The sequence below is a fragment of the Tachyglossus aculeatus genome, chromosome 1 (genome assembly GCF_015852505.1).
Source record: "Tachyglossus aculeatus isolate mTacAcu1 chromosome 1, mTacAcu1.pri, whole genome shotgun sequence".
NCBI lineage: Eukaryota > Metazoa > Chordata > Mammalia > Monotremata > Tachyglossidae > Tachyglossus > Tachyglossus aculeatus.
The window spans coordinates 26554193-26578478 of NC_052066.1; the positions used below are offsets into that span (position 1 = coordinate 26554193).

General features: G+C 44.9%; 1 protein-coding gene across 2 annotated transcripts in view; it reads right to left on the reverse strand.

Moving 5' to 3' along the window:
- Positions 1-24286, reverse strand: part of EPHB1 (EPH receptor B1) — a 717470-nt gene that overhangs the window by 211311 nt on the left and 481873 nt on the right. For both annotated transcript variants that reach the window (XM_038762070.1, XM_038761987.1), the window contains exon 4: positions 6892-7047. In XM_038762070.1, coding sequence (XP_038617998.1) covers positions 6892-7047 — 156 coding nt within the window. The remainder of the gene's footprint in view (positions 1-6891; positions 7048-24286) is intronic.

The window sequence follows — 24286 nt, forward strand, 5'->3', positions numbered from 1 at the left end:
GAAGTGACTTGCCCAAGGTCACACAGCAGACAAGAAGCAGAGCTGGGATTAGAACCCAGGTTCTGACTCGCAGGCCCACGCTCTATCCACTAAGGCCATGTGGCTTCTAATATCTGTGACCGAGTAAAGTGTGACCTAGTAAAACAATGCCTTCTAGATGTGTTTTCAGGATGCTGATGCGTTTGAACATCAACCAATAAAGTTCCTGTGTCTGAAAAATTATTTACTTTGGTGATGCACAATGACTTTAAAACAGAGCAGATGGCACCTCCAATTAGAATGCTTTAAAGGAAACCCTAATTAGATGATAAAAGCCAACAAATTGACTTTTTCATACAGTACTTCACTAGCATGCTATAAATCATATATATAATGAGATGCAATAAAATAATAGATTTATTTACATTTGTTCTGCCTGGCACTTCGCCTTGCCAATGATGAGGAAATGGATTAGCAAAATGGAAATATCTAATGTCCTTATAATATCCTACCCGGGCCCTATACAGAATCCCATCTAGAAATACTGCTGAAACAATTTTACACGCACTGGTAATAAGATGTGAAGACCAGAGCGCCTTGGCTGTAATTACCTGGGTCATTCAAGCCAGAAATAGCCGATCATGGCTGAGGATGCCTGGGCCTCGGGAAGCCTGATGAAAATGGGATTCCTGCCCTGCTCAGCGGGAGAAGGAAGAAGGTGAGTGGGATGCTGCGTGAGAAGCATCGTGGCTCAGTGGAAAGAGCACGGGCTTGGGAGTCAGAGGTCGTGGGTTCTAATTCCGCCTCCACCACTTGTCTGCTGTGTAACCTTGGGCAAGTCACTTAACTTCTCTGTGCCTCAGTTCCCTCATCTGTAAAATGGGGATTAATCAATCGATCAATCAATCGTATTTATTGAGCGCTTACTGTGTGCGGAGCACTGTACTAAGCACTTGGGAAGTACAAGTTGGCAACATATAGAGATGGTCCCTACCCAACAGTGGGCTCACAGTCTAAAAGGGGGATTAAGACTGTGAACCCCAAGTGGGATAAACTGATTACCTTGTATCTATCCCAGTGCTTAGAACAGTGCTTGGCACATAGTAAGCACTTAACAAATACCACCATTACTATTATTATTATCATTACGCTGGGGTTAAGGCTGCCCGCTCTCCATCCAACTTAGGCCAAGAGCCCCGTGTGCGATAAGGACTAGATCCAATCTGATTAACTTTCATCTACCCCAGCGCTCAGTACAGTGTCAGAGGCCTTGCTAAGCAGAAGTAGACAAGGGGATCTCTGTGATGTACTGAGAAGCGGTGTGGCTCAGTGGAAACAGCACAGGCTTGGGAGTCGGAGGTCATGGGTTCTCATCGCGGCTCCGCCACTTGTCAGCTGTGTGACTTTGGGGAAGTCAACTTAACTTCTCCGTGCCTCAGTTACCTCATCTGTAAAACGGGGGATTAAGAGTGTGAGCCCCTCGTGGGACAACCTGATTACCTTGTATCTATCCCAGATCTTAGAACAGTGCTTGACACATAGTAAGCACTTAACAAATACCATCATTATTATTATTATTATTATGTGAATTATGCCGGACAAGTAGCATGATGTGATGGTGTCCTATCCAGCCATTTGGGAACGTTCAGCTGAGGCCCCCTGAAGCTAGAGTGTTTTTGCAAGAGCCCTTGAGCCCTGCTACTCTTCTTTTTCCCTCCCAGGACTGTCTGGTATAAAACTGGAAGAACCTGAAGGCTGACCACCCCAGTAATTGAGGGATTCATTCATTCATTCATCCATTCGTATTTATTGAGCACTTACTGGATGCAGATCACTGTACTACGCACTTGGGAAAGTACCCTACAGCAATAAAGAGTGACAGTCCTTGCCTAAAACGAGCTCACAGTCTAGAGGTGGGGAGACAGGCATCAATACAAACAAACAGACATCAATATAAATAAATAAAATTACAGGTATATACATAAGTGCTTTGGGGCAGGGAGATGGGGGAAGAGTAAAGGGAGCAAGTCAGGGCGACGCAGGAGGGAGTGGGAGATGCGAAAAAGTGGGGCTTAGTCAGGGAAGGCCTCTTGGAGGAGATGTGCCTTCAGTGAGGCTTTGAGGAAGGGGGAGGGTAATTGTCTGGTGGATTTGCGGAGGGAAGGCATTCCAGGTCAGAGGTAGGATATGTGGGATCTGTGGTGCCCAATAGATGATCACACTCCCCACCTTCAAAGCCATATTGAAATCACATCTCCTCCAAGAAGCCTGCCCTGTATAAGCCGTCTTTCCCTTTTCTCCCACTCTCTACTGTGTCACCTTGAACTTGGATTTGCTCCCTTCATTCATCCCTCCCTCAGCCCCAAAGCACTTATGTACATATCCATAATTTATTTGTTTATATTGATATTGTATTATATTAATATTATATTAACCCTGTCCAGACTGTATGTGAGCAGGGAACGTGTCTACCACCTCTGCTATATTGTACTCTCTCAAGCACTTAGTACTGTGCTCTGCACACAGTAAGCATTCAATAAATACGATTGATTGACTGATTGATTGTTAAGTGCTTACTATGTGCCTTGGGTTTGCACTAGGTTATTGTTCTAAGATCTGGCCACCCCTGACTGCCCTCTGGACTGTCTTTTAGTGGGACAAAGTGCCACACTGCTGAGGGTAATATCAGCTGATAATAATAATAATAATAATAATAATGGTATTTGTTAAGTGCTTACTTCGTGGCAAGCGCTGTTCTAAATGCTGAGGTAGGTACAAGCTAATCAGGTTGGACACAGCCCAGGCCCCACATGGGGCCCACAAAATAAATCCCCATTTTAGAGATGAGGTAACTGAGGCACAGAGAAGTCAAGTGACTTACCCAGGGTCACACAGTTGACAAGTGGCAGAGGCAGAATTAGAACCCAGGCTCATGCTCTATCCTCTTGGCTTCACTGCTTCATTAGTGTACGTATTCATTATTTTATTTCTCCTCTTACAAATTGAGAAGCAGTCTTGCCTAGTGGAAAGAGCCCAGGCCTGGGAATCAGAAGGACCTGGGTTGCAATCCTGATCTGATATTTAATAATAATAATAGTAATAATAATAATAATAATGGTATTTGTTAAGCACTTACTATACGCCAAGCACTGTTCTAAGCACCGTGGTAAATACAGGATAATCAGGTTGTCCCACGTGGGGCTCACATTTTCAATCCCAATTTGACAGATGAGATAACTGAGGCAAAGAGAATTTAAATGACTTGCCCAGGGTCACCAAGCAGACTAGTGGCAGAGCCGGGATTAGAACCCACATCCTCTGACTCCCAAGCCCGTGCTCCTTCCACAAAACCATGCTGCTTCTCTCTTCTCTCATATTTGTCTGCTGCATGACCTTGGGCAAGTCACTTAACTTCTCTGTGCCTCAGTTACCTAATTTGTAAAATGGGGATTAAGATCCTGAGTCCCATGTGAGCCATAGACTGTGTCCAACTTGATTAGCTCATATCTACCCCAGCGCTTAATACAGTGCCTGGCACATAGTAAGCCCTTAACAAAATACCACAATCATTATTATTATTATTATCATTATTATATTACTGGTTGTCAGAAGACCTAGATTATAATCTTGGCTCTGGCACTTGTCTGCTCTGTGACCTTGGGCAAGTGATTTCACTTCCTCTGTGGCTCAGTTACTTCATCTGTAAAATGGGGATTAAGCCTGGGAGCCCCATGTGGGACAGGGACTGTGTCCAATCCTATTTGCTTGCGTTCACCCCAGCACTTAGTACTGTGACTAGATAATAATAATAATAATAATAATAATATAATAATGGCATTTGTTAAGCACTTACTATGTGCAAAGCACTGTTCTAGGCACTGGGGGGAATACAAGGTGATCAGGTTGTCCCATGAGAGGCTCACAGTCTTAATCCCCATTTTACAGATGAGGTAACTGAGGCCCAGAGAAGTTAAGTGATTTGCCCAAGGTCACACAGCTGACAAGGGGCAGAGACGGGATTAGAACCCATGACCTCTGGCTCCCAAGCCCGGGCTTTTTCCACTGAGCCAAGCAGCACATAACAACTACCATTTTAAAAAAAATCACATACGGATGAGTTCCTTATTGTTTTCATTATTGGTGTATGTTCTATCTTGGTTGGGCCCTAGTCCCACGCAGTGAGCAGAGTTGAGCTTGCTGAGGGCCACGAATATATCTATCAACGTTTTTGCATTGTGCTCTTCTAAGTGCTTAGTACAGTACTCAACAGCACTAAGTGCTCATTACATTACAATCATTACCTGCCCCTTCAATTGTCAGCTGTGTGACTTTGGGCAAGTCACTTAACTTCTCTGTGCCTCAGTTCCCTCATCTGTAAAATGGGGATGAAGACTGTGAGCCCCCTGCGGGACAACCTGATCACCTTGTATCCTCCCCAGCGCTTAGAACAGTGCTTTGCACATAGTAAGCGCTTAACAAATGCCATCATTATTATTATTATTACATATCATCCATTCTTTGATTAATTAATTCATTCAATTGTATTTATTAAGCGCTTACTGCGAGACTGATGGATGGCTTGATTGAACCGCAGTAGGCCTCCCTACGGCCTGGAAGAACAGACTCCCACCCAGGCATCTCCTATCGGCAGTTTTCCAAGCCCTGCTCATCCATTCTGAGTCGGATCGGGAGACTGGGGAGAGAGGAGCCTGGGAGCTGATTAAAGGGTACCTTGAGGGTCCAGGGGAGCGGTAGATATTGTCATTACAGAGTGACTAAAGGCACAATGATAGATGTGGGGGTTCTGGCACAAAGAAATAGGAGCAGTTTTTCCCCAGTCCCTCCTTCGAGTCAGTCGAGGCATAGGCCTCTAATAATAATAATAATAATAATGGTAGCATTTATTAAGTGCTTACTATGTGCAAAGCACTGTTCTGAGCACTGGGGAGGTTACAAGGTGATCAGGTTGTCCCACAGGGGGCTCACAGTCTTAATCCCCATTTTACAGATGAGGTAACTGAGGCTCAGAGAAGTTAAGTGATTTGCCCAAAGTCACACAGCTGACAAGTGGCGGGGCTGGGATTTGAACCCCTGACCTCTGACTCCAAAGCCCATGCTCTTTCCACTGAGCCACGCTGCTTCTCATATATCCCAGGTCTTGTGACCCAGGGGATCTTCCCACCCTGACTTCCCCTTCCTCCCACCCTCCCCTCTGTCTCTGGAAGATCTCCAAGGAACATTTCTTTAAATGTCCCCCTCCCCATCTAAACTATGACTCTGAGTGGACAGGAACCGAGTCTACCAACTCCATTATATTGTACTTTCCCAAGTGTTTTGTACAGTTCTCAGCATCCAGTAAGTGTTCAATAAATACTACTACTAATAATAATGATGGTATTTGTTAAGCACTTACTATGTGCAAAGCACTGGTCTAAGCACTGTGGGGGGATACAAGGTGATTAGGTTGTCCCACGTGGGGCTCACAGTCTTAATCCCCATTTTCAAGATGAGGCAACTGAGGCACAGAGAAGTTAAGTGACTTGCCCAAAATCACACAGCAGACAAGTGGCTGAGCCGGGATTGAGTGATTGATTGATTGATTGAACACAGTAACACAATTCCTGGATTAGCCCCCTTCCAACCCATCCATTCTAGTCTGTGAGTGCGCTGCTGGGTAGGGACCATCTCTATATGTTGCCAACTTGTACTTCCCAAGCACTTAGTACAGTGCTCTGCATACAGTAAGCGCTCAATAAATACAATTGAATGAATGAATGAATCCAGTATTGCATCGGTAATGTCTGTGTTCTTTAGCTCATTCATTCAACCGTATTTATTGAATGTTTACTATGGGCAAAGCACTGTACTAAGATCTTGGGGGAGTGAAAGATAAGAATCAATTTTCCTAACCCACAGTGAGGTCATAGTCTAGAGTGGGGAGACCAGGCCCAATGAGACTCCCTCACAAGCTCAACCCCCCTTCATAATAATAATAATAATAATAATGATGATGGAATTTGTTAAGCGCTTACTATGTGCCAAGCATTCATTCAATCATATTTATTGAGCGCTTACTGTGTGCAGAGCACTGTACTAAGCGCTTGGGAAGTACAGGTCGATAACATATAGAGACGGTCCCTACCCAACAACAGGTTCACAGTCTAGAAGGGGGAGACAGACAACAAAACAAAACACGTAGACAGGTGTCAAAATCGTCAGAACAAATAGAATTAAAGCTATATGCACATCATTAACAAAATAAATAGTAAATATGTACAAGTAATAAATAGAGTAATAAATCTGTACAAATATATATACAGGTGCTGTGGGAAGGGGAAGGAGGTAGGGTGGGGGGGATGAGAAGGAGGAGAGGAAAAAGGGGGCTCAGTCTGGGAAGGCCTCCCAGACTTCCAAGCACTGTCCTAATCCCGGCTCTGCCAATTGTCAGCTGTGTGACTTTGGGCAAGTCACTTAACTCCTCTGTGCCTCAGTTCCCTCATCTGTAAAATAGGAATTAAGACTGTGAGCCCCCCGTGGGACAACCTGGTCACCTTGTAACCTCCCCAGCACTTAGAACAGTGCTTTGCACATAGTAAATGCTTAATAAAGCCATCATCATCATCCTAAGCACTGGGATAGATACAAGGTTATCAGATTGTCCCATGTGAGGTTCGCAGTCTTCATCCCCATTTTACAGATGAGGTAACCGAGGCCCAGAGAAGTTAAGTGACTTGCCCCAAGTCACACAGCTGAGCCAGGATTAGAACCCATGACCTTGACTCCCAAGCCTGGGTTCTTGCCACTAAGCCACGCTGCTTCTCTATCCTCACCCCCTCTCCAAACTTCCAGGTCCTTCTCCTCCACTTCCAGGATAGATCCGTCCAGGCCCAGACAATGAAACCAGCTACTTACTGGTGCAGGCCACTTCGGGTGGGTCCAAGTCTGCCCGGTAATACCCAGTGCGGCAGATACAGATGGGAGAGGCTTCCGCCGGAGAGCGGCTGTTGGAGGGGCACTGGGAGCAGACCCCCACTTCCTGATTCGCCCTGAACATTCCCGCTGGGCAAGCTGAAACACAAGGAGACAAAAGAGAATTCATAAGAACGGAAAGAGGCAACACATAAAATGGATTTTGGAGCAAATTAAATCAAAGCGGTCTTTGGAAAGCCAAATGATTCGACTTAGATTAGCATTTTTAGACATCATCAGGAGGACTAATTATCTGAAGGAGACTCTAATGCTAGGAAAAGTCCAGGGAAAACTTGGAAGGGGCCGATCGGCAGCTAGACGGAGACCGTAACAATGATAACAGGAGAACCGTTGGAAAGGTTGCAGATTATGGCAGAAGACAGGATGTTCTGGAGAAAATATATCCCTAGAGTTGCTATGAATTGGAAATTACTCAACGGCACATGATAATAATAATTTGTTAAGTGCTTACTATGTGCTGAGCACAGTACTAAGGGCAGGAATAGATACAAGGTCAACAGGTTGGAAACAGCTCCTGTCCTACATACAATTCGCAGTCTTAACTAGGAGAGAGTAATTATAGAAATAATAATAATTATGGCACTTGTTAGGTGCTTACCATGTGCCATGCAGTGTTCTAAGCACTGGGTAGATACAAGTTAACTTTTCATTCATTCATTCAATCATATTTATTGAGTGCTTACTGTGTGCAGAGCACCATACTAAGCTCTTGGGAAGTACAAGTCGGCAACATATAGAGATGGGCCCTACCCAACAACGGACTCACTGTCTAGAAGGGGGAGACAGACAACAAAACAAAACATGTGGTCAGGTTGGACACAATCCCTGTCCCAGGTGGGGCCCATAGTCTTCATCCCCATTATACAGTTGAGGTAACTGAGGCACAGAGAAGTGAAGGGAATCGCCAAAGGTGACCTAGCAGAGAAGTGGCAGAAGCAGAATTCTAGTGATTCATCCAGCGATTCTACTCAAAGTGATGGAGTAGGAATTAATCACCACTTTACAGATGAAGTAACTGGGGTACAGCAGTTTGGCCTAGTGGCAAGAGCATGATCTGGGGAGTGAAAGGATGTGGGTTCTGATACCAGCTCCGCCACTTGTCTGCTGTGTGACCTTGGGCAAGTCACTTAACTTCTCTGTGCCTCAGTTACTTCATCTGTAAAATGGGGAGTAAAGTACAACAAAAAACAAACAGACTTTTCTGTGCCTTAGTTACCTCATCTGTTAAGACTGTGAGCTCCCTGTGGAACAAGCTGATTACCTTGTATCTACCCCAGTGCTTAGAACAGTGTTTGGCATGTAGTAAGCATTTAACAAATATCACAATAATAATAATAGTAATACAGTGAGGTTGAGGACTTGTCCAAGGTGACCAAGCAGAGCAGTGGCCAAAGCAGAATTAGAAACAGGGTCGCCTGATTCCCGGGCCTGTGTTCTTTCCACAGGGCCACACTGCATCCCTTGGCATAATCACTGAATCACTTAGCCTCCTCCTGCCTCACTTCACTACTCTCCCACTACAACCCAGCCCGCACAATTGGCTCCTCTAATGCCAACCTTCTCACTGTGCCTCCATCTCATCTATCTTGCTACTGACTCCTCACCTCATCCTGCCTCTGGCCTGAAATGCCCTCCATCCTCTAATCAGACAGACAATTACTCTCCCTGCCTGCAAAGCCTTTCTGAAGGCACATCTCCTCCAAGAGGCCTTCCCTGACTAAGCCCTCTTTCCTCTTCTCCCACTCCCTTCTGCGTCGCCCTGACTTGCTCCTTTTATTAATAATATAATAATAATAATGATGGCTTTTGTTAAGTGCTTACTATGTGCTAAGCACTGTTCTAAGTGCTGGAGGGATACAAGATAATCAGGAGGTCCCACATGAGGCTCACAGTCTTCATCCCCATTTTACAGATGAGGTAACTGAGGCCCAGAGAAGTGAAGTGACTTGCCAAAAGTCACACATCTGACAAATGGCAGAGCCGGGATTAGAACCCACGACCCTGACTCTGAAGCCCGGGCTTTTCCCACTGAGCCACGCTGCTTCTCATTTTATTCATTTTATTTTATTCATTTATTATTTATTCATTTTATTCATCACCCCCCCCAGCCCCACAGCACTTATGTACATATCTGTAATTTATTTATTTATATTAATATCTGCTTCCCCCTCTAGACTGTGCGTTCACTGTGGACAGGGAATATGTCAGTTATATTGTTCTATTGTACTCTTCCAAATGCTTAGTACAGTGCTTTGCACACAGTAAGCACTTAATAAATACCGCTGAATGAATGAATGACTGAAAGCCAAGAGATCTGAGTTCTAGTTCTGGCTCTACCACTTGCCTGCTGGGTGTCTTTGAGGAAGTCGGTGTTGTCTAGTTTAAAGAGCATGAGGCTGGGACTCAGAGGACCTGGGTTCTAACTGTGGCTCTGTGACTTGTCTGCTGTGTGATCTTGGAAAAGTCACCTAACGTCTCGGTGCCTCAGTTTCCTCATCTGTAAAATGGGGATTCAATACTTGCTCTCGCTTCTTAGCGTGTGAGCCCCATGTGTCTGATCTGATTATCTTGTATCTAGCCCAGTGGATAATAATAATAATAATAATAATGATGATGGCATTTATTAAGTGCTTACTATGTGGAAAGCACTATTCTAAGCACTGGGAGGATGTAAGGTGATCAGGTTGTAGCACATGGGGCTCACAGTCTTAATCCCCATTTAAAGATGAGGCAACTGAGGCCAAGAGAAGTTAAATGACTTGCCCAAAGTCACACAGCTGACAAGTGGCCGAGCCGGGATTAGAACCCATGACCTCTGACTCCCAAGCCTGTGCTCTTTCCACTGAGCCATGCTGCTTCCCTAATACAATAATAATGCAGTAATAATAATAATAATAATACAGGATAATACAGTACTTGGCACATAGCAAGTGCTTAACAAATACTATTATTGTTATTATTATTCTTATCATCATTAGTAAGTCACTTATCTGTTGCTTAGTTTCCTCAACTGAAAGATGGAGACAAAATATCTGTTCTCCCTCCCTCTTAGACTGTGAGCTCTATGTGATAGAGGGACTGTTGTTTGATCTGATCATCTCATATGTGGGTTTAGAGAAGTGCTTGGCCCATAGAGGGGAGGTCTAGTAATCTAGAGAAGCTCTGGGGTCCATAGGACTGCCTTTTCCCCAAATTCATTCAATCGTATTTATTGAGCGCTTACTGTGTGCACTTCCGCCCATCCCACCCCCAACGCCCCGGCAAGCAGGGACCATTAAGAAGGGAGAGTCATCATTCATTCATTCAGTGGTATTTTTTGAGTGCTTACTGTGTGCAAAGCAGTGTACTAAGCACTTCGGAGAGTATAATATAACAATAAACAGACACATTCCCTGCCCGCAACAAGCTTACACTATCAGAAGCCTTCAGCACTGTTCCATCGTCATCAATGGTATTTATCGATTATTTACTATGTGTAGAGCACTGTATTAAGCTCTTGGGAGAGTACAGTACAATGGAGTTGGCAGACATGTTCCCTGCCCATAATGAGCTTACAGTCTGTGGTGGCTAGCCTGTTGCTGTTTGAAGCGTGGAGGATTTGGGGACTCCAGCCTACAAATACTGTTGGAGGCTATTGCATGGCTCAGTGGAAAGAGCCCGGGCTTTGGAGTCAGAGGTCATGGGTTCAAATCCCGGCTCTGCCAATTGTCAGCTGTGTGACTTTGGGCAATCAATCAATCAATCGTATTTATTGAGCGCTTACTGTGTGCAGAGCACTGTACTAAGCACTTGGGAAGTACAAGTTGGCAGCATATAGAGACAGTCCCTACCCAACAGTGGGCTCACAGTCTAAAAGGGGGAGACAGAGAACAAAACCAAACATACTTACAAAATAAAATAAATAGAATAGATATGTACAAGTAAAATAAAGAAATAAATAAATAGAATAATAAATATGTACAAACATATATACATATATACAGGTGCTGTGGGGAAGGGAAGGAGGTAAGATGGGGGGATGGAGAGGGGGACGAGGGGAGAGGAAGGAAGGGGCTCAGTCTGGGAAGGCCTCCTGGAGGAGGTGAGCTCTCAGTAGGGCCTTGAAGGGAGGAAGAGAGCTAGCTTGGCGGATGGGCAGAGGGAGGGCATTCCAGGCCTGGGGGATGACGTGGGCCAGGGGTCGATGGCGGGACAGGCGAAAACGAGGCACGGTGAGGAGATTAGCGGCAGAGGAGCGGAGGGTGCGGGCTGGGCTGGAGAAGGAGAGAAGGGAGGTGAGGTAGGAGGAGGCAAGGTGATGGACAGCCTTGAAGCCCAGGGTGAGGAGTTAGGATGAGGGCAAGCCACTTAACTTCTCTGTGCCTCAGTTCCTTCATCTGTAAAATGGGGATTAAGACTGTGAGCCCCACGTGGGACAACCTGATCATCTTGTATCCCCCCAGTGCTTAGAACAGTGCTTTGCACACAGTAAGCGCTTAACAAATACCACCATTATTATTATTATTATTATTATTGATTTTGATATTATTACTAGGGACTGTTGAATTTATTATCAACTATTTTTTGTATTTTCACTCTTAATGAACTATGTACCCAGTTTCTCTCACTGTAAGCCCTGAGAGTCTGAACTAATTATCCTGAGTTACCCCAGAACTTAGCACAATGCTTGCAACATAGAAAACACTTAATAAATTCCATATATAATAATAATAATAATATTGGTATTTGTTAAGTGCTTACTATATGCCAAGCACTGTTCTAAGCACTGGGGTAGATACAAGGTAATGAGGTTGTCCCATGTAGGGCTCACAGTCTTCAACCCCATTGTACAGCTGAGGGAACCGAGGCACAGAGAAGTTAAGTGGCTTGCCCAAGGTCACACAGCAGACACGTGGCGGATCTGGGATTAGAACCCATGCCCTCTGAATCCCAAGCCTGTGCTGTTGCTACTTAGCCACACTGCTTCTCTGGGGTTGACAAAAGCAAATCAAGTTGGGCAGAGACCCTATCCCACGTGAAGGTCACGGTCTCCCTCCCGATTTTATGGATGAGGAAACTGAGGCCCAGAGAAGTAAGGTGACTTACCCTAAGTCACACAGCAGGTATGGCGGAGCCGGGACTAGAATCCCTGACTCTCTGACTCTCAGGCCCAGGGTCTATCCATTACGCCACGTTGCGACTATAATAAGTGCTCAATAAATACCACCGATTTATCGATTGATGTAGGATGTGCAGAGATCAAGAGAGCTTCAAGGCTAGGCTAGATATCCATCTGATTGGGATGGTTATATGTTGCCAATTTGTACTTCCCAAGCGCTTAGTACAGTGCTCTGCACATAGTAAGCGCTCAATAAATACGACTGATTGATTGATTGATTGATTGATGGTTCAGGAGGCTGCCTTTCTAGGGGATGAAAAGGACTGATCGAGCCTTCTAGGTACCTTTCAGGCCCAGGATTTTCTGGGCTGGATTCTGTTTTTACTTTTTTCTCAGATTAAAAGCTTTCTCACCTTAAATTGGATGAGTTAGTTAATGGAATAAACAAACTCCTTTGAAATTTCAAAGTGGCAGAAGTGGCGCGGAAACCGCTTCGCTCCCCGCCCTCCCCGCTGAGTGAGCAGCTCTTGAACAGCAGGTCTCCTGGCTCTAGTGGCAGCTGAAAAGGGAAAGAAGGAGGGAAGCGGGCAGAGTGGGAGGCTCAAGTTGGAAAAGGCGGTGGAGCCGGAATGAGGGAGCGGAGCAAGGAGAAGGGTGATTCGCTCTGGGGATATGGTTGGCTTTTGTCTCTGCCCCAGAATGGCCCCTGAAAACCACGGGGCACATAAATCAGTCAGTCAATCCTATTTCTCCAGGCTCTTCATCGGGTTTCCCCATCAGCCGTCTCTACTGTAATTTTTTTTTTTTTAATGGCATTTATTAAGCGCTTACTATGTGCAGAGCACTGTTCTAAGCGCTGGGGAATTTACAAGGTGATCAGGTTGTCCCACGTGGGGCTCACAGTCTTCATCCCCATTTTACAGATGAGGGAACTGAGGCCCAGAGAAGTTAAGTGACTTGCCCAAAGTCACACAGTTGACAAGTGGTGGAGCCAGGTTTTGAACCCATGACCTCTGACTTCAAAGCCCATGCTTTTTCCACTGAGCCACGCTGCTTCTCTAGGTCACATACTGTAATGATCATGATGGCATTTATCAAGCGCTTACTATATGTCAGGTTGTCCCACGTGGGGCTCACAGTCTTCATCCCCATTTTACAGATGAGGTGACTGAGGCCCAGAGAGGGGAAGTGACTTGCCCAGAGTCACACAGCTGACAAGCGGCGGAGCCGGGATTTGAACCCATGACCTCTGACTCCAAAGTCCGTGCTCTTTCCACTGAGCCACGCTGCTTCTAGTTTCCTTCCCTTCCCCACAGCACCTGTATATATGTATATATGTTTGTACATACTTATTACTCTATTTATTTATTTATTTATTTTTCTTGTACATAGCTATTCTATTTATTTTATTTTGTTAGTATATTGGGTTTTGTTCTCTGTCTCCCCCTTTTAGACCGTGAGCCCACTGTTGGGTAGGGACTGTCTCTATATGTTGCCAATTTGTACTTCCCAAGCGCTTAGTACAGTGCTCTGCACATAGTAAGCGCTCAATAAATACGATTGATGATGATGATGATGATGATTTCTTGAGAGCTTGCTGTACTACCATTTGGGAGAGTATGATGTAACAAGATAATAGACACATTCCCTAACCAAAACGAGCTTACAGTCTAGTGGAGGAGACAGACGTTAATAAATAAATAAGGCATTGGAGGGTCCTGGGCAGGTGGGCTGGTTGCCCTTCAGGACAACCAACAAGTCACTGGAGGGACATAGAGGAACTGTGTGAGGTTCTGGAGCCACAGGGAGATGGAGCCGCCTATTGTCTGCTGGGTGACCTTGGACAAGTCACTTCACTTCTCTGCCTCTGTTGCCTCATCTGTAAAATGGGGATTAAGACTGTGAACCCCATGTGGGACATGGACTGGGTCTAACCCTATTAATTTGTATATCCTCTGGTGCTTTGCCTGGTACATAGAAAGCACTTACCACAAATACTGTAAAATAATTTTTTTTAAATAATAGTGGCATTTATTAAGAGCTTACTGTATACCGAGCACTGTATGAAGTGTTGGGGTAGATCCAAGACAATCAGGTTCCACATGAGGCTCACAGTCTAAGCAGGAGGGAGAACAGGTATTGAATCCCCATTTTGCAGATGAAGAAACTGAGGCACAGAGAAGTGAAGTGACTTACCCAAGGTCACATAGCAGGTATGTGGTAGAGCAGGGATTAGAACCCAGGCCCTGACACTGCTGCCTCTTGAAGTGACTCTACCACCTGGATCAGAGAAGTAATGTGGCTCAGTGGAAAGAGCAAGGGCTTTGGAGTCAGAGGTCGTGGGTTCAAATCCCCGCTCTGCCAACTGTCAGCTGTGTGACTTTGGGTAAGTCACTTAACTTCTCTGGGCCTCAGTTACCTCATCTGGAAAATGGGGATTAAGACTGTGAGCCCCCTGTGGGGCTGATCACCTTGTAACCTCCCCAGTGCTTAGAACAGTGCTTTGCACATAGTAAGAGCTTAATAAATGCCATTATTATTATTATTATCACTGCCCTGGGAAAATGGAGGTTCCATGGAATGGCAAAAACCCCTTCATATCTGACAGACCACTTCTCTCCCCATAGTCAGTGCCCTACTAAAATCACATCTGCTCCAAGAGGCCTTTCCTGATTAAGTCATCATCAATCGTATTTATTGAGTGCTTACTATGTGCAGAGCACTGTACTAAGCGCTTGAATAATGGCATTTATTAAGTGCTTACTATGTGCAAAGCACTGTTCTAAGCGCTGGAGAGGTTACAAGGTGATCAGGTTGTCCCATGGAGGGCTCACAGTCTTAATCCCCATTTTACAGATGAGGGAACTGAGGCACAGAGAAGTGAAGTGACTTGCCCAAAGTCACACAGCTGACAATTGGCAGAGCTGGGATTTGAACCCATAACCTCTGACTCCAAAGACCGGGCTCTTTCCACTGAGCCATTCTGCTTCTCATTTGTCATCAATTCTCTGTCGCCTTTGCATTTGTGCCTCTTAAAGATTGGTCTGTACTCTTTAATAATTTTGATTTTCTCCCAACCCTCACAGCACTTATGTAAATATCCATCTGTAATTTATTTTAAAGTTTGTCTCCTCCTCTAGGCTGCCAGCTTCTTGTGAGTGGGGTTTGTGCTTACCTACTCTTCTGTATTGTATTCCTCCAAGCCCTGAGTCCAGCGCTCTGCACTCTGTAAGCACTCAATAAATACCATTGATTGATTGACCAATCTCTACCATCATCCATCAAGAGATAGCCCAGCTTAGAGGACCTAAGCCTTTGGACACAGAGAAGGAATCGCTGAGAATTTGAAAACAATGAGTTACCCAAAGAAAATTATGTTGTCATAAAAATTTGAAGGGCGGTTTTCTTCATTTTGGAGGTTTTCTTCCTGATAACAATAATTATGGTGTTTATCAAAGCATTGAACTAATTAGAGAGGATGAAACAGTCCCAGTCTCAAACGATCTAAGGAAAAAAACAGGTGACAAAAGTGAAGCTTAGAAAGGTTGGGTAACGTGCCTGAAGTCACACAGTAGGTCAGTGGCACAGTTAGGATTAGAACCCACAACTCTCATATCCTAGTCCCATGCCTTTTCCACTAGGACATAGGCCACTTCACACTATGCAATTTCAATTCCTATTTGGGTCAGCACAGCCTTTGGAAACGGCACAGGCTTGGGAGTCAAAGGACATGGGTTCTAATCCCGGCTCGCCACTTGTCTGCTGTGTGACCTTGGGCAAGTCACTTAACTTCTCTGTGCCTCAGTTATCTCATCTGTAAAATGGGGAATGACTGTGAGTCCCACGTGGGACAACCTGATTACACTGTATCTACCCCAGAGCTTAGAACAGTGCGTGGCATATAGTAAGCACTTTCCAAGCACTTAGTACAGTGCTCTGCACACAGTAAGCACTCAATAAATATGATTGAATGAATAAATGATCAAATACCATAATTATTATTATCATTAGTTGTGGTTGAAGATTTTGTTTGAGAATCTGCATGACTGTCCTAGTTAGAAAATATGCTCTTCAGAGAGTCACAACTCAGCTAGGCATAGGCTGGTGACTGATGCCTTATACTTCCCCCTCTCCATCCCCCCATCTTACCTCCCTCCCTTCCCCACAGCACCTGTATATTTGTATATATGTTTGTACATTTTTTTTACTCTATTTATTTATTTATTTAATTTATTTGTACATATCTATTCTATTTGTTTTATTTTGTTAGTATGTTTGGTTTTGTTCTCTGTCTCCCCCTTTTAGACTGTGAGCCCACTGTTGGGTAGGGACTGTCTCTATATGTTGCCAATTTGTACTTCCCAAGCGCTTAGTACAGTGCTCTGCACATAGAAAGCGCTCAATAAATACGATTGATGATGATGATGATGATGATACTTTCCCCAAAATATCACAGATTTGAACCAATCAATCAACCATGTTTAAGTGCTTCCTGTTTGCAGAGCACTGTACTAAGCACTTGGAAGAGTACAATAAAACAGAGTTGGTAAACACATTTCCTGAGTTCTGATCCTCCTTTGCAAATGAGGCTTACATCTCTTATTTTACCTTTACTCAATTAAGCTCTGCCCTCCATCATTTAAACATTTCAGATCCATACGACAATATCTCACTCTTTTGGGCACTGCCTACACTACAGATCAGATCATCTTCAAAGCTTCACTAAAATTACATCTCTTCTAGGAGACCTTCCTAGCCTAATCTCACAGCACCCTAGTTTATTTTGGAGAAGCAGCGTGGCTCAGGGGAAAGAGCCCGGGCTTTGGAGTCAGAGGTCATGGGTTCAAATTCCGGCTCCGCCAATTGTCAGCTGTGTGACTTTGGGCAAGTCACTTAACTTATCTGTGCCTCAGTTACCTCATCTGTTAAATGGGAATTAAGACTGTGAGCCCCCCGTGGGACAGGCTGATCACCTTATAACCTCCCCAGTGCTTAGAACAGTGCTTTACACATAGTAAGTGCTTAATAAATTATTATTATCATCTTCAAAGCTTCACTAAAATTACATCTCTTCTAGGAGGGCTTCCCAGCCTAATCTCACAGGACCCTAGTTTATTTAATAATTCTGGTATTTCTTAAGCACTTACTCTGTGCCGGGCACTGCACTAAGCACTGGGGTGGATACAAACAAATTGGGCTGGGCACCGTCCATTTCCCCCATAAGCCTCTCAGTCTTAATCCCCATTTGACAAATGAGGGAATTGAGGCACAGAGAAGCCAAAGGGCTTGTCTGAGGTTACACAGCAGACAAATGGTGGAGGTGAGATTAGAATCCAGGTCCTCTGAGTCCCAGGCCTGGGCTTTTTCCACTAGGCCATGTGGCTTGCTGCTACCCAGAAGTTCAGAGGCTTCAGGTATTTATTACCTGTGCCTCTGGGAAGTTCCAACTTCTGGCCTCATCTTGACCACTCCTCCATAGCTAATTTGATCGGCACTAATTGATTGTCCATTATGCTCCCCCCGTCCCCCATTATGGTTTTGAATCCTCAAAACCCTGTTCCCTTAGTAACTCACCCTACCCCTCCTTTCTCCAGGGCACTTATGAGCATACCTTTAAAGTCAGTCATTTCCAACTACCTATAATTCTTTTTATATCTATCTCCTTCAGTAGACTGCAAACTCTTCAAGAGCATGATTTGTGCCTTCTAGAGAAGAAGCGTAGCCTAGAGGAAAGAGTACAGCTCTGGGAATCAGGGGACCTGGGTTTTTAATCTTGGCTCTGCCAGTTGCTTGCTGTGTGATCTAAGCAAGTCATTTTACTTCTCTGTGCCTCAGTTTCCTCAATTGTAAAATAAGGACTCCCTGCCTGTTCCCCTCTTACTTAGACTGTGTGCCCCACATGGGACAAGGACTGTGTCCTACCTTATTAACTTGCAACTACCCCAGTGCTTAGACCAATGCTTGACACATCGTAAGTACTTAAAAATACAATAACAATAATAATAATAACTCTTTTGTACTCTCCCAAGTGCATAGTACAGAGCTCTACCTTGAGTACACACTCAGTAAATACTATTAATTGATTTGCTGACTGATCAGGACAGCCCAGATATTGCAGCTTCATATATTTATCATGGGGCGTAGTTGTGTTATGTTGCTTTGCCGCTGAGTCTAAAAAACTCTCTATGCTTTGGCAAGGGTAGAAAGACCTGGGAATACATAGAGAACCCTTTTAAAAAAATAATAATCATATTTGTTATTAATAATTGTATTTGTTAAATGCTTACTATATGTCAAGCACTGTTCTAAGCGCTGGAGTAGATACAAGCTAATCAGGTTGGACACGGTCCCTGTCATTTATTCATTCATTTATTCAATCATACTTATTGAGAGCATACTGTGTGCACAGCACTGTACTAAGCGCTTGGAAATTACAGTTCAGCAATAAAGAATGGCAATCCTTGCCCACAATGGGCTTACAGTCCGGAAGGGAGAAGACATATCAAAACAAGTAAAAAGGCATCAGTAGCATCAGTATAAATAAATAGAATTATGGATCTATGCACAACAAAACAAGTAAACAGGTATTAATATAGATCAATAGAATTATAGATATGTACTATATACACAGTACGACTGAATGAATGAATACACAATTGCTGTGGGGAGGGGAGGGGAGGGGGATAAAGGAAAAGGAGAGCTGAGGAAAAGGGGGACTTAGTCTGGGAAGGCCCCTTGGAGGAGGTGAGCTTGAGTAGGTCTTTGAAGTGGGGAAGTGTTGTTTGGCGGATATGAGGAAGGAGGGTGTTCCAGGCCAGAGGTAGGACGTGGCCCAGGGATCGACGGCGCGACAGACAAGAAGGAGGCACAGTGAAAGGATTAGTACCAGAGGAGCAGAGCGTGCAGGCTGGGATGTAGAAGGAGAGAAGGGAGGTGAGGTAGGAGGGGACGAGGTGATGGAGAGCTTTGAAGTCAATAGTGAGGAGTTTTTGCTTAATAAGGAAGTTGATAGGCAACCGCTGGAGATTTTTGAAGAGGGGGGTGACATGTCCGGAACGTTTCTTTAGAAAGATAATCCAGGCAGCAGAGTGAAGTCAGACTGAAGTGGGGAGAGACAGGAGGATGGGAGATCAGAAAGGAGGCTCTGGGCATTTTACTCCCCTCCTCAAAAATCTCCAGTGGCTGCCAGTCAATCAATCAATCGTATTTATTGAGCGCTTACTGTGTGCACAGCACTGTAAGTCAACCTACGCATCAAGCAAAAACTCATCACTCTCGGCTTCAAGGCTCCTCGCCCCCTCCTACCTCCCCTCCCTTCTCTCCTTCTCCAGCCCAGCCCGCACCCTCCACTCCTCTGCCGCTAACCTCCTCACTGTACCTCCTTCTTGCCTGTCCCGCCGTCGACCCCCGGCCCACGTCCTCCCCCTGGCCTGGAATGCCCTCCCTCCGCACATCCTCCAAGCTAGCTTTCTTCCTCCCTTCAAAGCCCTACTGAGAGCTCACCTCCTCCAGGAGGCCTTCCTGGACTGAGCCCCCTTTTTCCTCTCCTCTTCCCCATCCCCCCGCCCTACCTCCTTCTGCTCCCCACAGCACCTGCATATATGTTCGTACATATTTATTACTCTATTTTACTTGTACATATTTACTATTTTATTTATTTTGTTAATGATGTGCATCTAGCTTTATTTCTATTTATTCTGATGACTTGACACCTGTCCACATGTTTTGTTTTGTTGTCTGTCTCCCCCTTCTAGACTGTGAGCCCGTTGTTGGGTAGGGACCGTCTCTATATGTCGCCAACGTGTACTTCCCAAGCGCTTAGTACAGTGCTCTGCACACAGTAAGCGCTCAATAAATACGATTGATTGATTGATTGATTAGGGACCATCTCTACATGTCACCAACTTGTACTTCCCAAGCGCTTAGTACAGTGCTCTGCACACAGTAAGTGTTCAATAAATACGATTGAAGGAATGATTGAATGAACAAATGAGGCTGATTCATTAATCCCACATAGGACTCAAGGTCTTAATCCCCATTTTACAGACGAAGGAACTGAGGCCCAGAGAAGTGAAGTGACTTGCCTAAGGTCACATAGCAGACAAGTGGCAGAGCCGGGATTAGCATCCAGGTCCTTAAGACTCCTAGGCTCATGCTCTATCCACTAGGCCATGATGCTTCCCAGGCCATGCTGCTTCAGTGGTGTTGCAATTCAGCTCAGTGGAAAGAGCCCGGGCTTTGGAGTTAGAGGTCATGGGTTCAAATCCTGGCTCCGCCACATGTCTGCTGTGTGACCTTGGGCAAGTCACTTAACTTCTCTGAGCCTCAGTTCCCTCATCTGTAAAACGGGGATTAAGACTGTGAGCCCCACGTGGGACAACCTGATCACCTTGTATCCCCCCAGCGCTTAGAACAGTGCTTTGCACATAGTAAGCGCCTAACAAATGCCATCATTATTATTATTATTATTATTATTATTATTATTATCTGAGTATGTTCCTGTCATTGAGACTGGGTTCTGCTGTTCTGGGGGTCTATACCAGGAACAGAACCAGCTACATCTTAGGTTTTCAGAATAATGGTAAAATGATAATAATAATAATAGCAATAGTAATTTTGATAATACTAATAATTGTTAATGGCTTACTTTGAACCACGCACTGTAATAAGTCCTGGAATAGATACAACACAAACAGATAAAACACAGTTCCTGTTCCTTATCGGGCTCACAACCTAAGAAACAGGGACAACAAGTATGGAATCCCTATTTTGTAGAAGCAGCGTGGCTTAGTGGAAAGAGCCCAGGCTTGGGAGTCAGAGGAGATGGGTTCTAATCCCAGCTCCAACACTTACCTGCTGTGTGACTTTGGGCAAGTCATGGCTTAGTGGAAAGAGCCCGGGTTTGAGTGTCAGAGGACGTGGGTTCTAATCCCGTTTCCTATACTTGTCTGCTGTGTGACTTTGGGCAAGTCATGGCTTAGTGGAAAGAGCCCAGGTTTGAGTGTCAGAGGATGTGGGTTCTAATCCCATCTCTGACACTTGTCTGCTGCATGACTTTGGGCAAGTCATTTCACTTCTCTGAGCCTCAGTTACCTCATCTGTAAAATGGGGATTAAGACTGTGAGCCCCACATGCGACAACCTGATTACCTTGTATCTACTGGCACTTAGAACGGTGCTTGGCACGTAGTAAGCGCTTAACAAATACCATAATTATGATAATTATTTTAGAGATGAGGAAACAGAAGCCCGGAGAAATGAAATGACCTGCCCAAAGATCACACAGCAGGCAAGTGATGGAGTCAGAATTAGAACCCAGGTCCTCTGACACCGAGGCCCTTACTCTTCTCCCCCTTCTAGACTGTGAGCCCACTGTTGGGTAGGGACTGTCTTTATATGTTGCCAACTTGTACTTCCCAAGCACTTAGTACAGTGCTCTGCACACAGTAAGCACTCAATAAATACGATTAATTGATTGATTGATTGATTGACTGATTCTCACTAGGCCACACTACTTCCTATCCAGTCCCTCTAGACTGTAAGCTCATTGTGGACAGGGAATGTGCCTGCCAACTCTGTAGTACTGCACTCTCCCAAGCTCTTAGTAGAGTGCTCTGCACATAGTAAGTACTCAATAAGTACCACTGATGATGATCAATCACTTAATCAATAGCATTCATTGAGCACTTACTATGTGCAGAGCACATTCATTCATTCAATCGGATTTATTGAGCGCTTCCTGTGTGCAGAGCACTGTACTAAGCACATGGGAAGTACAATTCAGCAATAGAGACAATCGCTGCCCACAATGGGCTCCCAGTCTAGAAAGGAGCAGACAGACATCAAAACAAGCTCTTTGTACAGTTCTCTGCACAGAGTAAGCACTCAATAAATACGACTGAATGAAAACAAGTAAACGAGCATCAATCAATCATATTTATTGAGCGCTTACTGTGTGCAGAGCACTGTACTAAGCGCTTGGGAAGTACAAGCTGGCAACATATAGAGACAGTCCCTACCCAACAGTGGGCTCACAGTCTAGAAGATAATCAATAATAATCAATAATAATAATGGCATTTATTAAGCGCTTACTATGTGCAAAGCACTGTTCTAAGCCCTGGGGAGGTTACAAGGTGATCAGGTTGTCCCATGGGGGGCTCACAGTCTTCATCCCCATTTTACAGATGAGGTAACTGAGGCACAGAGAAGTTAAGTGACTTGCCCAAAGTCACACAGCTGACAATTGGTGGAGCCGGGATTTGAAACCATGACCTCTGCCTCCAAAGCCCAGGCTCTTTCCTCTGAGCCATATTCATTCAATCGTATTTATTGAGTGCTTACTCTGTGCAAAGCACTGTACTAAGCACTTGGGCACTGTTCTAAGCACTTAGGATAGTACAATCCGACAGAATTAGCAGATAGGTTCTGTGCCCATAATGAGCTTAGAGTCTAGAGGGGGAGGTAACAATGACGACTGCAGCATAGCACATCCCAACACACCCCATCCCAGCTCCGCCGCTTGTCTTCTGTGTGACCTTGGGCAAGTCACTTCACTTCTCTGTGCCTCAGTTATCTCATCTGTAAAATGGGGATTGAGACTGTGAGCCCCACGTGGGACAACCTGATTACATTGTATCTACCCTAAGAGAAGCAGCGTGGCTCAGTGGAAAGAGCCCGGGCTTTGGAGTCAGAGGTCAGGGGTTCGAATCCCGGCTCCACCACAAGTCTGCTGTGTGACCTTGGGCACGCCACTTAACTTCTCTGAGCCTCAGTTCCCTCATCTGTAAAAATGGGGATTAAGACTGTGAGCCCCAAGTGGGACAACTTGATCACATTGTATCCCCCCCAGCGCTTAGAACAGTGCTTTGCACATAGTAAGTGCTTAACAAATGCCATCATTATTACCCTAGAGCTTAGAACAGTGCTTGGCTCATAGTAAGTGCTTAACAAATACCATAATACGTACTGAACGACTTCGTCTTTTAGTCGGGGCATAAAACTGGGTGAGTGGCTCATTATTTTTTGCAGGCTTGGGAGGGCATGAAGAGACACCATCGCTATTTCCTTCACATGGAGGACGGTCCGGCCAGGATCCGGCTGATCGAAGCCCCCGAGGTCACCTGGACACGTTCTCCCAACTTCACCTCGCCTCTCAGCTCAAACAAATTACACGCCTGCTTGCAGTGTTCTCGACCACTCCCCTCCTCCGACTCCCCGTTCTCAGACTTTTACCGACACTAAATCCATCATCTTCAGTACTATTACTTTATAAAGAAACAGATTAAGTGTCTCATAAACAGTGCAGTGATTGAGATAATGGAAAGTGCTTCTCATCCCGTCTGCTGCATCAGGATATGAAGCATCTCCAAGCAGCCAGGAAGAGGAAATTAATAGGAGCAAGAGGGAACAGACACTTTGATGCAATTTCCTTGGTAGATAGTGGACCATCTAATCTTTATTGGAGCCCTTTAACCTGTCACTCGGCAGTCACGGAAGGCTCTCTCGCCCACGGTTTTTCTCAATATCGAGAGGAGCTAAATGAAAATCGCCAAACGTTATTTTATGATTTCATTATTTTGGAGGGAGCGTCTTCCCCTGACCGACAGAGGCTACGAAAACGGACATTTCTGTCCAAGCAAAGAGTGAAAGAGAATGTTCAATTATTCTTTCTGTGAGGTCTGGAGGTCAGAATTCTACGCAGATGCAGATGTACTTCTATGCAGATGTACCCCACCATGCTAAAATCTCATGGCTTTATTCCCCCCTTTGCCACTCTTCTTTCATTCGTTCAATCATCATAATAATAATAATAATAATGGCATTCATTAAGTGCTTACTATGTGCAAAGCACTGTTCTAAGCACTGGGGAGGTTACAAGGTGATCAGGTTGTCCCACAAGGGGCTCACAGTCTTAATCCCCATTTTACAGATGAGGTCACTGAGGCCCAGAGAAGTGAAGTGACTTGCCCCAAGTCACACAGCTGACAATTGGCAGAGCTGGGATTTGAACCCATGACCTCTGACTCCAAAGCCCGGGCTCTTTCCACTGAGCCACGCTGCATTGAGCGCTTACTGTGTGCAGAGCACTGCACTAAGCACTTGGAAGAATACCCTAGAAAAATAGACACATTCCCTGCCCACATAAAGCTTACGGTCCTCTTTCTTTGTACACTGTCTAGTAACTTTTCCTAGACTCAGCAGGAGTTTGCAAAGCTTTGG